A 14,553-nucleotide genomic window follows, 5' to 3' on the forward strand; every position below is an offset into this window, starting at 1 on the left:
TGAGAAAATTGCATAAAAGTCCTTTGTGTTTTACTAAAATTGCATAAAATAATTAAATTTATTACATCTAAAACGCCCTCCCTAATTTTCTGTTAATCATGAATTGTCCGCTACCCTTTATTTATTATGCATTATTATTTTTTTTTATTAATAATAATCTTTAAATCTTCATTAAACACATAAAAATTTTTGTATTTACTTACCAATTATTGAATTTCAAATCCTTAAATATTTAAAGTCCAAATTTAATGCATATTTTACACTTATATAAAGATATGGAATATATATATATATATATGTATGTCATAAACATAAATTAATACAGAAATAAATAATGAATATCTATACTATATCTATACTAGAGGAGTTTCATAAGTTAGTACTTTATAATTTTGATCCCGATATTTTTTAACTCATCACATCGCATTTCATAATCCTAATAAATTTGCAATTTTAGTCACAAATTTTAATTTCATTAAATTTGTTATGAAAACAAAACTTGCATGGCACGAGTTTTCATTAGGTATTAAGAGAAATTAAGGTTGTTTCCTCTAGAAAATTAATGAAATTAAATAAACTTAGTAGAAATTATTATTTAATACAACTTTTATTAAATAATAAATGTTTTATTTGAAAAATTACAAACTAATGATATTTGATGTATTAACTTGTGTTATATGCTATAAAAATTAGCTTAAATTAAAAAATAAGTATATGAAAAAAGAAACCTTAATATTTTGAAAAAGAAACATCTAATCCCCTCAAAGTTATTGTGTTTTTTAATTACGCAATTTGCGAGTGATTTTCATAATTTTCCATGTATATTTTTTATTTAGTTCTCGTTTTTCTCTCTAATAGCACGATACCAAAAAATGAGACATAAAACAAACATTACTTATTAAAAAATTAGGGCTTGTTTAGTTAGTGGAATTGGGGTTGGAGTAGTTGTTTTAAACCCAAAATTTGAGCCTTTAAAGCTAAACAACTAATGGATTGTAATCCGACCCAATTTGGTGGGATAACAAAATCATTTCTTTTGTCTGAAATTTTGAGCTAAATTAAAATTAATTTATTGCAATGTCATTCCCACAGTTAATACGCTTTCAACTACTCACCAAAATAACTTATCTCAATTTCTATTTTTGTTTTTTCTTACTTGTGGTTATTTTAGTAAATACATATTTTATCATGCATTTATCTATTATATATTAATATTAATCCCGTTAAATTTAGTAAACTTTAAATTCCAAAATTCACTAAAAAAAATAATCTTAATCATTGTAATAAAAATAGAGGAAAATGGGTTTAAATAATACCATTTTTGACAAAATTAGCATCCCTTCTTTGTTTTGATAAGTCTCCATCAATCACTAGTAAAATATTCCTACTTCTTCGCAAATACAAACAACAACATCGGAAAACAAAATTCGCGGGAACTTATTTACAACCAGAAAAAGAAATCCCAAGAAGACAGGGATTTCAACGAACCAGACCTCTGTGCTATTGCCGAAGAACCAGAACCAGACAACCTCTTTTGATGATCAACAGAAAACAAGGAAAGAAACATATTAAAAAGAATTCAAAAGTAAACACTTGAAAGTTTTCGTCTTTTTCAGTTTCCAAATTGGTTTTTCCCTTCCATTTTTGTATTGGAACGAGTAGATTCTTGATTTATAACAGGCTGATAATAGCAATTCTTGTCTAGTTCTTCTACTCTTCTCTCTCTGTTGTTTTTTTCTTAATCCCTTTGATTTCTTGCAGTAGAACGATTTTTGCTTCCCCACCAATTTTGATTCGGACAGGATTTTGTTGGCTGTATTTGGATTGGGTTCTGCTGAATTTATAAAGGGTTCACAAGAACCCTTCAAAATTCAGTAGTTTCCCAATTTCTTACAGGGATGTGCTGGAGATTCTTGTGAACAGGTGATTTTGATCGAGTCATGATGCATTAATGAACATGTTATGTCGTGTGTATCTTTGATTTATATGATATCCTGATGCATTGGCAATCATATATTTCAGGGTGGAATAGTGTTTCTGAAAATTGGGATGGATCAGTTCAGACAAGTGGGGGAGGTTTTGGGTAGTCTTAAGGCCTTGATGGTATTAAAACATGAGATTCAAATCAATCAAAGACAATGTTGTTTGCTTTTCGACATGTTAACATTTGCCTTTGAGACAATCTCAGAAGAAATCAGACAGCATTTGAGGTTTGAAGATAGGAATACTAAGTGGAAAGCTCTTGATCTTCCGATGAAAGAGCTCCACAAGGTGTTCAAAGAAGCCGAATTCTATATCAAACACTGCATCGATGTGAAAAACTGGTGGGGCAGAGCAATTAGCCTCCATACAAACAAGGACTGCGTAGAACTGCACATTCACAATTTGCTGTGTTGTTTTCCGGTGGTGATTGAGGCCATTGAGACGGCAGCTGAGATATCTGGAGTTGATCAGGAGGACATGCAGAAGAGGAGACTGGCCCTAACACAAAAGTATGATCAAGGATGTGACGACCCTAAACTTTTCCTGTGGAAATTCGGGAAACAATATATAGTCCCACGAGAAATATGCCATCGTCTGGAGTATGCATGGAAAGAAGATAGATGGTTGCTTCTTGAGAAACTGGAAGAGAAGAAAACGACAGCAAAGCATGAGCAGCGGCTTGGTGAATTATTGATTAGGAAACTAAGTAATGGGGGAACGTCGAAGGGAAAGCTCTTACCAAGTAATGCCTTAGTAGGAGCACAAGATTACTTTGTGAGACGGCGACTGGGCTCAGGGTACCCCTCGGGTGGAGGACATCTTAAGGAGATCCATTGGTTGGGGGAGAGTTTTGCTATGAGGAATTTCTATGGGAGTGTTGATCCATTACATGCTGAGATTTCTTCTGTTCTTTCGCTGTCCCATCCTAATGTTTTGCAATATCATTGTGCCTTTTATGATGAAGATAGAAAAGAGGGTTTCCTTGTAATGGAGCTCATGAGCAAGAATCTTGGAGCTTACATAAAAGAGCATTCTGGGCAAAGAAACCGAATCCCATTCTCTATACCAGTTGCTGTTGATATCATGTTGCAGATTGCAAGAGGGATGGAGTACTTACACTCGAGAAAGATCTATCATGGAGATCTTAATCCGTCCAATGTTCTTCTCAAAGCTAAGAACGCTTCCATAGGAGGGTTTCAAGCAAAAATTACCGGGTTTGGGTTGACCTCCGTCATGAGTAGCACTGCAAGAAGTCCCAAGCCAACTGGAGGTGATCTTGATATTTGGTTAGCCCCGGAAGTTCTGACTGAGCTAGGCCAGCCAGATAGCAAATGCAGTACAAAGTACACAGATAAAGCTGACGTCTACAGCTTTGCGATGCTTTGCTTCACACTTCTAACCGGAAAAGTTTCATTTGAAGATGGCCATCTTCAAGGGGAGAAGATGGCTCGAAATATAAGAGCAGGAGAGAGGCCTCTTTTCTCATATCCTTCGCCAAAATACCTTTCAAATCTCATCAAAAAATGCTGGCAGAGTAACCCAAATCAACGCCCGACTTTCTCATCTATATGTAGGATACTGCGATACATCAAGAAGAACCTTGTTATAAATCCTGACCATGGTGATCCCGATTCTCCACCGCTGCTTGTAGACTATTATGACCTGGAGACTGGGTATTTGAAAAAGGTACCAGGGGAAGGGAGTGAGGATTTGGCACCCGTATCTCTAATCCCTTTTCAGATGTTCACATACAAAGTTGTTGAGAGGGAGAAAATCTCTGGTAAGAAATGGGACTTAGCAACTGAAGGCTCGGTTCACCGCGCGCCATCAGTGTTTGATGATGAACAAATGGCGACCATGGATGATCTTTTCCTTGCACCAAGTGATCGGAGATCAGTTTGTTCAGAAATCATTGACTCCAAAAATCCAACCGTTGCTGCCGATATGAGGTCTGTTATATCTGAGACACCACATCGAAAACTTTTCCTATTTGATCAGAGGTCATTAGGCTCCGAGAGTCCAGGGAAAAGATTTTCAATTGCTGGTGATCAAAGGCAAGTTGGTGCTGGAGCACCAGAAAGAAGTGTTTCAACAATGGACCAAAGACCAACTATTATCCAGCTCACTGAGAAAAGAAATGATCAAAAGTTAACTGGTGAGAATCCGGTGGAGGTTCAAGATAAGATAATAATAGCATCCAAAGTTGCAGAATCTCAGTTACCTAGTCCCAGGCCTCGAGAAAATGGTAAATCCGAATTACTGAAAGTGATGCAGCAGAAAGTAGAAATTACTGAGATTCTAGAGAAGAAACAATCACTAAAACCGATAGTAGAGCGTAAACCAGCTTCTCTCGAATCTTCACAGGGGAGAATATCTTCTCAGGCTACTGCTGGTTGTCAAAACTTAGCTGAGAATGTAGAAAAGGGACTAGAGCAGAATACAGAATCTATTCCTAAGTCGGTTTTAGCTTCTTCTACAACTTCAACAAAAACTGAACCACCAACTACAAGCATTCAGGAGCCAGGAATTTCTGAGAACTCTGGGAAGAAAGCTAAGCGCAGGAAATCGAAAGACAGAAAGACTGAAAAAAGTACAGGTTGAACTCTTCTAATTTTTCACATGTTAATAGGTAATCACTGCCAAAACTACAGAGGACTAATATTCTGATCAATTGATTTGTTTACTCAGGAACACCAAACGAGGACTTACCGAGGTCTTCAACAGCCAGACTGAAGAAAACAAAGCTCATTTGGTCTCCAGCCTCCTCGCCAGCAAGAGCTTTGAGAACGTGCGGTTCCTCAGAAACACCAAAAGATGACTCACCAAGGTCTCCATCTTCCACAATGAGGAAAATAAAGACCATTTTCTCTTCAGATTCCTCTCTAGCAAGAGCTTTCAGAACACCAGAAAATGATTCCCCAAGGTCTTCACCGAGCAGAATGAAGAAAATGATGCCCAGCTTCTCCCCAGCTTCCTCACCATCAAGACCTTTCATGGGATATGCTTCATCAAAAATACCAAAAGGTGACTCACCATGTTCTTCACCAGCCAGAATGAAGAAATCGATTACCAGTTTCTCCACAGCTCCCTCGCCATCAAGAGCTTTCAATTCGTGTGCTTCACCAAAACGTTCATCAGCTTCTCACTTGAAGGTTCATTCCCCTCCAAAGTCACCAATGAGCCCATGTACACGATGTTCAAGACTTAGTAGACAGAGTTCACTGCCTGTTGCTATGAGCCAACAAGAATCTCAAATAGATCATGAATCAACTCAGGTAACATAGTTATGCCTTCCTTTCATAATGTTGGCTCTCACTGATAAATATGTCCATCAAATAGGAAAGGGAATGCGATTTGTGATTCTCACCTCATGTACCTAAGTCAGACGGTGTAGGGGATTTAGAAGTCACTTCGTTGATCATGTGAGAATATTAACTTTTTTTGTTTGTATTTCTTGTCTCTTTTAAATGTAGAAGATCTCTAACAAGAGAGTATAATATTCTAGGTTACTGGTAGCATGTGAATCTGATTTCTCAGTTCACCAGTAAATTCAGGATCTGGAATCTGGACCTGCACTCACTTGCTCTGTTTTGGTACATATATGATAACAAACTAATCAAATAAAGATGAAACCTGATGCAACAGAAATTTATAGCAAATATGAAACAGAAGGAAGCATGAATCCACTGTTTTTGCAGTTTACTTTCCACTTTCAACTAAGGAGTAAGAATAGGAGTGCATATACAACAGCTAAACACAGTTTTATAAAGGCTACGCTTGTAAACTTCTTTACCGTGTAAATATACAGTGAATAACTCTGAACATGCTATCTCGACCACTGACTAGATTGTAATCTGAACAATCAAATTCTATTACAAAGGAGATAATTCACATGAATTGGCTGCTGTTGTTTCATTTTTAAGCAACTTCTGTGAAAACAATTGAAAAAGTCACCCACTTCAGAAAGTTTTCTGGAAGCCATGTAGATCTTTCCCTTTATCTTCATAAAACATTGCCACTGTAGACTCAGAAGACTTTATATCTTTGAGCAGCCAAACAAAAGTGCAACTCCATTCCCAAATAAGGATTCAGCTTAAGCCCTACTACATAAACCATAACAGATAATATAGAGGCCAGCAAGATACAAGCTTCACTTTTCAGCTGAAAACATGAATTTTCAAGTATATTCTTTCCAAAGAAAGATTGAAATGATAGATGATCAAGCTACCGTAAAACGCGTAGATGCTTCACTAATGAGGGGTCAAGATTATTGAAATGCCACAGCTGATAATGGGACAAGCAGTATTTCTAAACCATCTGCAGAAGTATACACCCAGATGAATTGGCAGCAACCACCATATTTGATTTCCTTCTCCAGAAAACACTCGAAACAAACTGTTCATTGTCATCTTCAGTCTCTTTGCCAGTTATGGGATCAATGGAGCCAAATGTGTGTGCAGTAATTGGCATGGGCAGAGATTTGTAATAGGCAAACACCTGCAGACAAACATAAAGAAATCCAAAAGCTATGAGACTGACAGGATCCATCTCAACATGATAAAGTCCAGGAGAAATTCATAATTGTGATAATAGCAAACCCAGCAAATAGATCACGAACATATTAAGTAATATAGGGTGATGTGTTTTGAACAATTTTATGACAGATCTCTGAAAACAAGATTTGTACCAAATACTTGCAGAAGTGATTCCCATAACGAAAAGCCAGTTAATAAAGACAAATGCAAAAAATTGCTCACAGCTAGAAACTCAAAATATCTTGAACAGACGCAAGCCCAAAACCATGAAAGTTAAGTAAAATTGCTCCTAGCCCAGTTGATGGCTCAAGATATCTATTTGTTTCTCTGGCATCCAGAGTCCAAGCAACCAGTCCATTAAATGCTCAGCAATCCCAAATGTGATTATTATTCACTCTACAGTTTCATTAGACATGTGATCATAAAACAATCATTCTACCCAACAATCTGAAGCCCACTAAGAACCTGGAGACATTTTTATTTGGTTTTCATGTCAACACTTTGGAAAATGCAAGTTGGAAGTGACAAACACCTCATTTGTCTCTGAGCCGCATGTTATATATCCATTAGCAGCTGATAAACCCACAAAGTTCTGCAGGAGAAGCAGCATAGTGTGAGACAAAGAAATTTGCCGAACATGTACAAGTTGAAGGAAATGGCAAAAGATAACGACATAACTTTGCCAACTAACCTTCTCATCAGTATGCCCTCTAAGAGTTAAGCTACAGGTGTCTCTTGATAAAGAATTGGAACTTGTCTTGTTAAGATCCCAAACCTTCAGTGTGTTGTCAGTAGATGCAGAAACAAGAGTTCCAGAAAGGAAATGAGCATTAAACCAAATATAAATGTGAAGCCAATTTTTCTTAACCTTTTGAAAACATGTTTTGCCAACTATAAATATATTAATTCAAACTACCACTAGATTCTGTACGAATATCATTAGGCAATTACAGATGATCACTTGCTCATGCTGAAGCCCTCACTCTCATTCCAAAGAACCTGGATGGAAACCTTAAACAGTGGGCAATTATGATGCTTTCAGCAGAGACTCCCAGTCCTGTTAAAGAATGCTTTCAAAGACTTTGGCATAAACATCCCAATATCCTTTCCTATTCCTTGCCCTAAGTTGTTTCCCATTTACAAGTGCATGGTTGGAAACTTAGTTCGCACATTCATCTTGTCAGACCTTTTAACTTGGCTTGTCAAGTTTCTTGCCAGACAGTAGTTTGAGAAGGTTTTCAGTGGACCGACAATAACCTAGCCCACCAAGAACTTACCTGGTTTTAGTGGTGGACTATTTTGATGTTCGGCCACGTCTGCTATAAATTTATCTTTTTCTTCTTTCTAAGTCAATTTGGAATTCTGTGTTCAGGGAAGAGAAACATGCCCAGGGAAAGTTGTGAGGGAAGTCCTGTATTTTTACGATGCAGTATTAATGCATAGCTTAAGGTTTGATACAATATAACCCTTCTAGTAGGACTTAAGAACTTTATCAATGTATCTAAAGATAAAGATGAATTAGAAACTAAATGTATATGTATGATACGAGGTTCAGGAAGACCACCATTTCATTGGCCCAGTTACAATTTGAACTTGTTACAACCAGGAAAATATATAAGAAACGATGCTAGACAAAAACAACTGCCATAAATGTTTTCATGCTCTAGAACTAAGTGAAGGATTTAGGTTGTCAAGAAGTAAGATTCCAAGATAAGAGACATGGAGCAAACAGAATATAATTGGTCGTTATAAGAAAAGTCATACCAATGACACTAACTCACCTACTGCAGCAGATACGTACATTAACTCACACTAAATCAATGAGATAAGAATACAAACCTTGACTGTGCCATCACAATCAGTCGAAGCAAGGTAAATTTGCTAAGCGTAATAATAATTATAAGTTAGTATAAAAGGCAAACAAACTTGTTTTAATAAAACCTTACAAAACAGCTAAATTTTGAACGTTCTCATAATTCGACGAAACATGACCCAAACGTTGGTCTAGACCCAAGCATTTGTGTGGTAAATTTGCTCAATGTAATAATAACTATAAGTTAGTATAAAAGGGAAACAAACTTGCTTTAATAAAACCGTGCAAAATAGCAAAATTTTGAACGTTATCAGAATTCGACGAAACTTGACTCAAACGTTGGTCTAGCCCCAAGTATTTGTGTGGTAAATTTGCTAAGCGTAATAATAACTACAAGTTAGTATATAAGGGAAACAAACTTGCTTTAATAAAACCGTGCAAAACAGCTAAATTTTGAACGTTCTCAAAATTCGACGAAACTTGACCCAAACGTCGGTCTAGACCTAAGAATTTGTGTGGTAAATTTGCTAAGCGTAATAATAACTACAAGTTAGTATAAAAGGGAAAAAATCTTGCCTTAATAAAACCGTGCAAAACAGCTAAATATTAAACGTTTTCAGAATTCTATGAAACTTGACCCAAACGTAGATCTAGACCCAAGCATTTGTGCGGTAAATTTGCTAAGCGTAATAATAACTACAAGTTAGTATATAAGGGAAAAAAACTTGCTTTAATAAACCGTGCAAAATAGCTAAATTTTGAACGTTCTCAGAATTCGACGAAACTTGACCCAAACATTGGTTTAGACCCAAGCATTTTTGTGGTAAATTTGCTACGTGTAATAATAACTACAAGTTATTATAAAAGGGAAACAAACTTGCTTTAGTAAACCGTGCAAAAGAGCTAAATTTTGAATGTTCTAAAAATTCGAATAAACTTGAACCAAACGTTGGTCTAGGCCCAAGAATTTGTATGGTAAATTTTCTAAGCGTAATAATAACTACAAGTTAGCATAAAAGGCAAACAAACTTGGTTTAAAAAAACCGTGCAAAACAGCTAAATTTTGAATGTTCTCAGAATTCGACGAAACTTGAACCAAACAATGGTCTAGACCCAAGAATTTTTGTGGTAAATTAGCTCAGCGTAATAATAACTACAAGTTAGTATAAAAGGAAAACAAACTTGATTTAATAAACCGTGCAAAACAGTTAAATTTTGAACGTTCGAAGAATTCAACGAAACATAAACCAAATGTTGGTCTCGACACATGAACTTGTGTGGTAAATTTGCTAAGCATAATAATAACTACAAGTTAGTATAAAAGGGAAACAAACTTGCTTTAATAAAATCGTGCAAAACAGATAAATTTTGAACATTCTCAGAATTCGACAAAACTTAACCCAAACGTTGTTCTAGACCCAAAAATTTGTGTGGTAAATTTGTTAAGCGTAATAATAACTACAAGTTTGTACAAAAGGAAAACTAACTTGGTTTAATAAAATCGTGCAAAACAGCTAAATTTTGAACGTTCTAAGAATTCGATGAAACTTGACCGAAACGTTGGTCTAGACCCAAGAATTTGTGTGGTAAATTTGCTAAGCGTAATAATAACTACAAGTTAGTATAAAAGAGAAGCAAAGTTGCTTTAATAAACCGTGCAAAACAACTAAATTTTGGACGTTCTCAGAATTCGATTTTATTTGACCCAAATGTTGGTCTAGACCCAAGCATTTGTGTGGTAAATTTGCTAAACGTAATAATAACTACAAGTTAGTATAAAAGGAAAGCAAACTTGCTTTAATAAAACCGTGCAAAACAACTAAATTTTGAACGTTTTCAAAATTCGACGAAACTTGACCAAAACGTTGGTCTAGACCCAAGCATTTGTGTGGTAAATTTGCTAAGCGTAATAATAACTACAAGTTAGTATAAAAGAGAAGCAAACTTGCTTTAATAAAACCGTGCAAAACAGCTAAATTTTGAACTTTTTCAGAATTCGACAAAACTTGACCCAAACGTAGATCTAGACCCAAGCATTTATGTGGTAAATTTGTTAAGCGTAATAATAACTATAAGTTAGTATAAAAGGGAAACAAACTTACTTTAATAAAACCGTGCAAAACATCTAAATTTTGAATATTTTCAGAATTCGAGGAAACTTGACCCAAACATTGGTCTAGACCCAAGAATTTGTGTGGTAAATTTGCTAAGCGTAATAGTAACTACAAGTAAGTATATAATGGAAACAAACTTGCTTTAACACAACCGTGCAAAATAGCTAAATTTTGAACGTTCTCAGAATTCAACGAAACTTGATCCAAACGTTGGTCTAGACCCAAGAATTTGTGTGGTAAATTTGCTATGCGTAATAATAACTACAAGCTAGTATAAAAGGGAAGCAAACTTGCTTTAATAAAACCGTGCGAAACATCTAAATTTTGAACGTTCTCAAAATTCGACGAAATTTGATCCAAACGTTGGTCTAGACCCAAAAATTTGTGTGGTAAATTTGTTACGCGTAATAATAACTACAACTTAGTATAAAAGGGAAAGAAACTTGCTTTAATAAAACCGTGCAAAACAGTTAAATTTTGAACGTTGTCAGAATTCGACGAAAGTTGACCAAAACGTTGGTCTAGACCCCAAGCATTTGTGTGGTAAATTTGCTAAGCGTAATAATAACTATAAGTTAGTATAAAACAGAAGCAAAGTTGCTTTAATAAACCGTGCAAAACAACTAAATTTTGAACGTTCTCAGAATTCGACGAAACATGATCCAGACGTTGGTCTAGACGCAAGCATTTTTGTGGTAAATTTGCTACGCTTAATAATAACTACAAGTTAGTATAAAAGGGAAACAAACTTGCCTTAATAAACCGTGCAAAAGAGCTAAATTTTGAATATTATCAAAATTCGAAGAAACTTGAACCAAACGTTGGTCTAGACTCAAGAATTTGTGTGGTAAATTTGCTAAGCGTAATAATAACTACAAGTTAGTATAAAAGGCAAACAAACTTGGTTTAATAAAAAACCGTGCAAAACAGCTAAATTTTGAACGTTCTCAAAATTCGACGAAACTTGAACCAAACATTGATCTAGACCCAAGAATTTTTGTGGTAAATTAGCTAAGCGTAATAATAACTACAAGTTAGTATGAAATGGAAACAAACTTGATTTAATAAACCGTGCAAAACAGTTAAATTTTGAACGTTCGAAGAATTCGACGAAACATAAACCAAACGTTGGTCTCGGCACATGAATTTGTGTGGTAAAATTTGCTAAGCGTAATAATAACTACAAGTTAGTATAAAAGGGAAACAAACTTGATTTAATAAAACCGTGCAAAACAGCTAAATTTTGAACGTTCTCAGAATTCGACAAAAGTTAACCCAAACGTTGGTCTAGACCCAAAAATTTGTGTGGTAAATTTGTTAAGCGTAATAATAACTACAAGTTTGTACAAAAGGAAAACAAACTTGGTTTAATAAAATAGTGCAAAACAACTAAATTTTGAATTTTCTCAGAATTCGACGAAACTTGACCCAAACGTTGGTCTAGACCCAAGCATTTGTGTGGTAAATTTGCTAAATGTAATAATAACTACAAGTTAGTATAAAAGGAAATCAAACTTGCTTTAATAAAACCGTGCAAAATAGCTAAATTTTGAACGTTCTCAAAATTCGACGAAACTTGATCTAAACGTTGGTCTAAACCCAAGCATTTGTGTGGTAAATTTGCTAAGGGTAATGATAACTACAAGTTAGTATAAAAGAGAAGCAAACTTGCTTTAATAAAACCGTGCAGAACAGCTAAATTTTGAACTTTTTGAGAATTCGACAAAACTTACCCAAACGTAGATCTAGACCCAAGCATTTATGCAGTAAATTTGCTAAGCGTAATAATAACTATAAGTTAATATAAAAGGGAAACAAACCTGCTTTAATAAAACTGTGCAAAACTTCTAAATTTTGAATGTTCTCAGAATTCGACAAAACTTGACCCAAACGTTGGTCTAAACCCAAGAATTTGTGTGGTAAATTTGCTAAGCATAATAATAATAATTAAAAGTTAGTATAAAAGGGAAACAATCTAGCTTTAATAAACCTTGCAAAACAACTAAATTTTGAACATTCTCAAAAGTCGACGAAACTTGATCCAAACGTAGATCTAGACCCAAGAATTTATATGGTAAATTTGCTAAACGAAATAATAACTATAAGTTTGTATGAAAGGGAAAAAAACTTGTTTCAATAAAACCATGCAAAACAGCTAAATTTTGAACTTTCTCAAAATTCGACAAAATATGCCCCAAACGTGGGTCTAGACACAAGCATTTGTGTGGTCAATTTGCTATGTGTAATAATAACTACAAGTTAGTATAAAAGGAAAACAAACTTGCTTTAATAAAACTGTGCAAAACAGCTCAATTTTGAACGTTCTTAGAATTCGACGAAACCTGACCCAAACGTAGATCTAGACCCAAGCATTTGTGTGGTAAATTTTTTAAGCGTAATTATAACTACAAGTTAATATAAAAGGAAAACAAACTTGCTTCAATAAATCGTGCAAAATAGCTAAATATTGAACGTTTTAAGATGTCGACGAAACTTGACCCAAACGTACATCTAGACCCAAGAATTTGTGTGGTAAATTTGCTAAGCATAATAATAACTAGAAAGTTTGTATAAAAGGAAAAAAACTTGCTTCAATAAAACCGTGCAAACAACTAAATTTTGAACGTTCTCAGAATTCGACGAAACTTGCCCCAAACGTGGGTCTAAACACAATCATTTGTGTGGTCAATTTGCTAAGCCTAATAATAACTAAAAGTTAGTATAAAAGGGAAACAAACTTGCTTTAATAAAATCGTGCAAAACAACTCAATTTTGAACATTTTCAGAAGTCGACGAAACCTGACCCAAACGTAGATTTAAACCCAAGCATTTGTGTGGTAAATTTGCTAAGCGTAATTATAACTACAAGTTAATGTAAAAGCTAAACAAACTTGCTTCAATAAAATCGTGCAAAACAACTAAATTTTGAACGTTATCAAAATTCGACGAAACTTGACTCAAACGTTGGTCTAGACCCAGGAATTTGTGTGGTAATTTTGTTAAGCGTAATAATAACTACAAGTTTGTACAAAAGAAAAACAAACTTGCTTTAATAAAATCGTGCAAAACAGCTAAATTTTGAACGTTCACGGAATTCGACGAAACTATACCAAAAAGTTGGTCTAAATCCAAGAATTTGTGTGTAAATTTACTAAGTGTAATAATAACTACAAGTTTGTATAAAATGAAAACAAACTTGCTTTAATGAAACCGTGCAAAACAACTAAATTTTAAATGTTCTCAGAATTCGACAAAAGGCGACCCAAACGTTGGTCAAGACCCAAGAATTAGTATGGTAAATTTGCTAAGCGTAACAATAACTACAAGTTTATATAAAAGAGAAACAAACTTGCTTTCATAAAACTATGCAAAACATCTAAATTTTGAACGTTCTCAGAATTGGACGAAACTTGACCCAGACATTGCTCTAGATCGAAGAATTTGTGTGGTAAATTTGCTAAGTGTAATAATAACTACAAGTTAGTATAAAAGGAAAACAAACTTGTTTTAATAAAACCGTGCATAATAGCTAAATTTTGAGCGTTCTCAAAATTCGACGAAACTTGACCCAAACGTAGATCTAGATCCAAGCATCTGTGTGGTAAGTTTGTTAAGCGTAATCATAACTACAAGTCATTATAAAAGGGAAGCAAACTTGGTTTGATAAACCATGCAAAACAGCTAAATTTTGAACGTTTTCAGAAGTCGACGATACTTGACCCAAACATAGAACTAGACCCAAGCATTTGTATGATAAATTTGCTAAGCGTAATTATAACTACAAGTTAGTGTAAAAAGGAAACAAACATGCTTTAACAAAACCTTGCAAAACAGCTAAATTTTAAACGTTCTCAAAATTCGACGAAACTTGTCCCAAACGTTGGTGTAGACCCAAGCATTTGTGTGGTAAATATGCTAAGTGTAATAATAACTACAAGTTAGCATATAAGGGAAACAAACTTGCTTTAATAAAACCGTGCAAAACAGCTAAATTTTGAATGTTCTCAGAATTCGACGAAACTTGACCCAAATGTTCGTCTAGACACAACAATTTGTGTGGTAAATTTGCTAAGTGTAATAATAACTTCAAGTTAGTATAAAAGGAAAA

At 34.7% G+C, this 14,553-nt stretch overlaps 1 protein-coding gene across 2 annotated transcripts; it reads left to right on the forward strand.

Annotated features, from left to right (window-relative positions):
• Positions 1 to 1,436: 1,436 nt before the first annotated feature.
• Positions 1,437 to 5,494, forward strand: LOC105164021 (uncharacterized). 2 transcript variants are annotated; one of them, XM_011082567.3, is made up of 3 exons: positions 1,437 to 1,923; positions 2,023 to 4,579; positions 4,672 to 5,494. In XM_011082567.3, exons 2-3 carry the CDS (start codon positions 2,050 to 2,052, stop codon positions 5,265 to 5,267), a joined length of 3,126 nt encoding a protein of 1,041 aa, XP_011080869.1. In that variant the 5' UTR covers positions 1,437 to 1,923; positions 2,023 to 2,049; the 3' UTR covers positions 5,268 to 5,494. The 2 variants fall into 2 exon arrangements, with proteins under 2 accessions (XP_011080869.1, XP_011080871.1); XM_011082569.3 differs by having other exon boundaries at positions 2,023 to 4,573.
• Positions 5,495 to 14,553: the final 9,059 nt, after the last annotated feature.

This window comes from Sesamum indicum, linkage group LG6 (genome assembly GCF_026168435.1).
Source record: "Sesamum indicum cultivar Baizhima isolate 11 linkage group LG6, ASM2616843v1, whole genome shotgun sequence".
NCBI lineage: Eukaryota > Viridiplantae > Streptophyta > Magnoliopsida > Lamiales > Pedaliaceae > Sesamum > Sesamum indicum.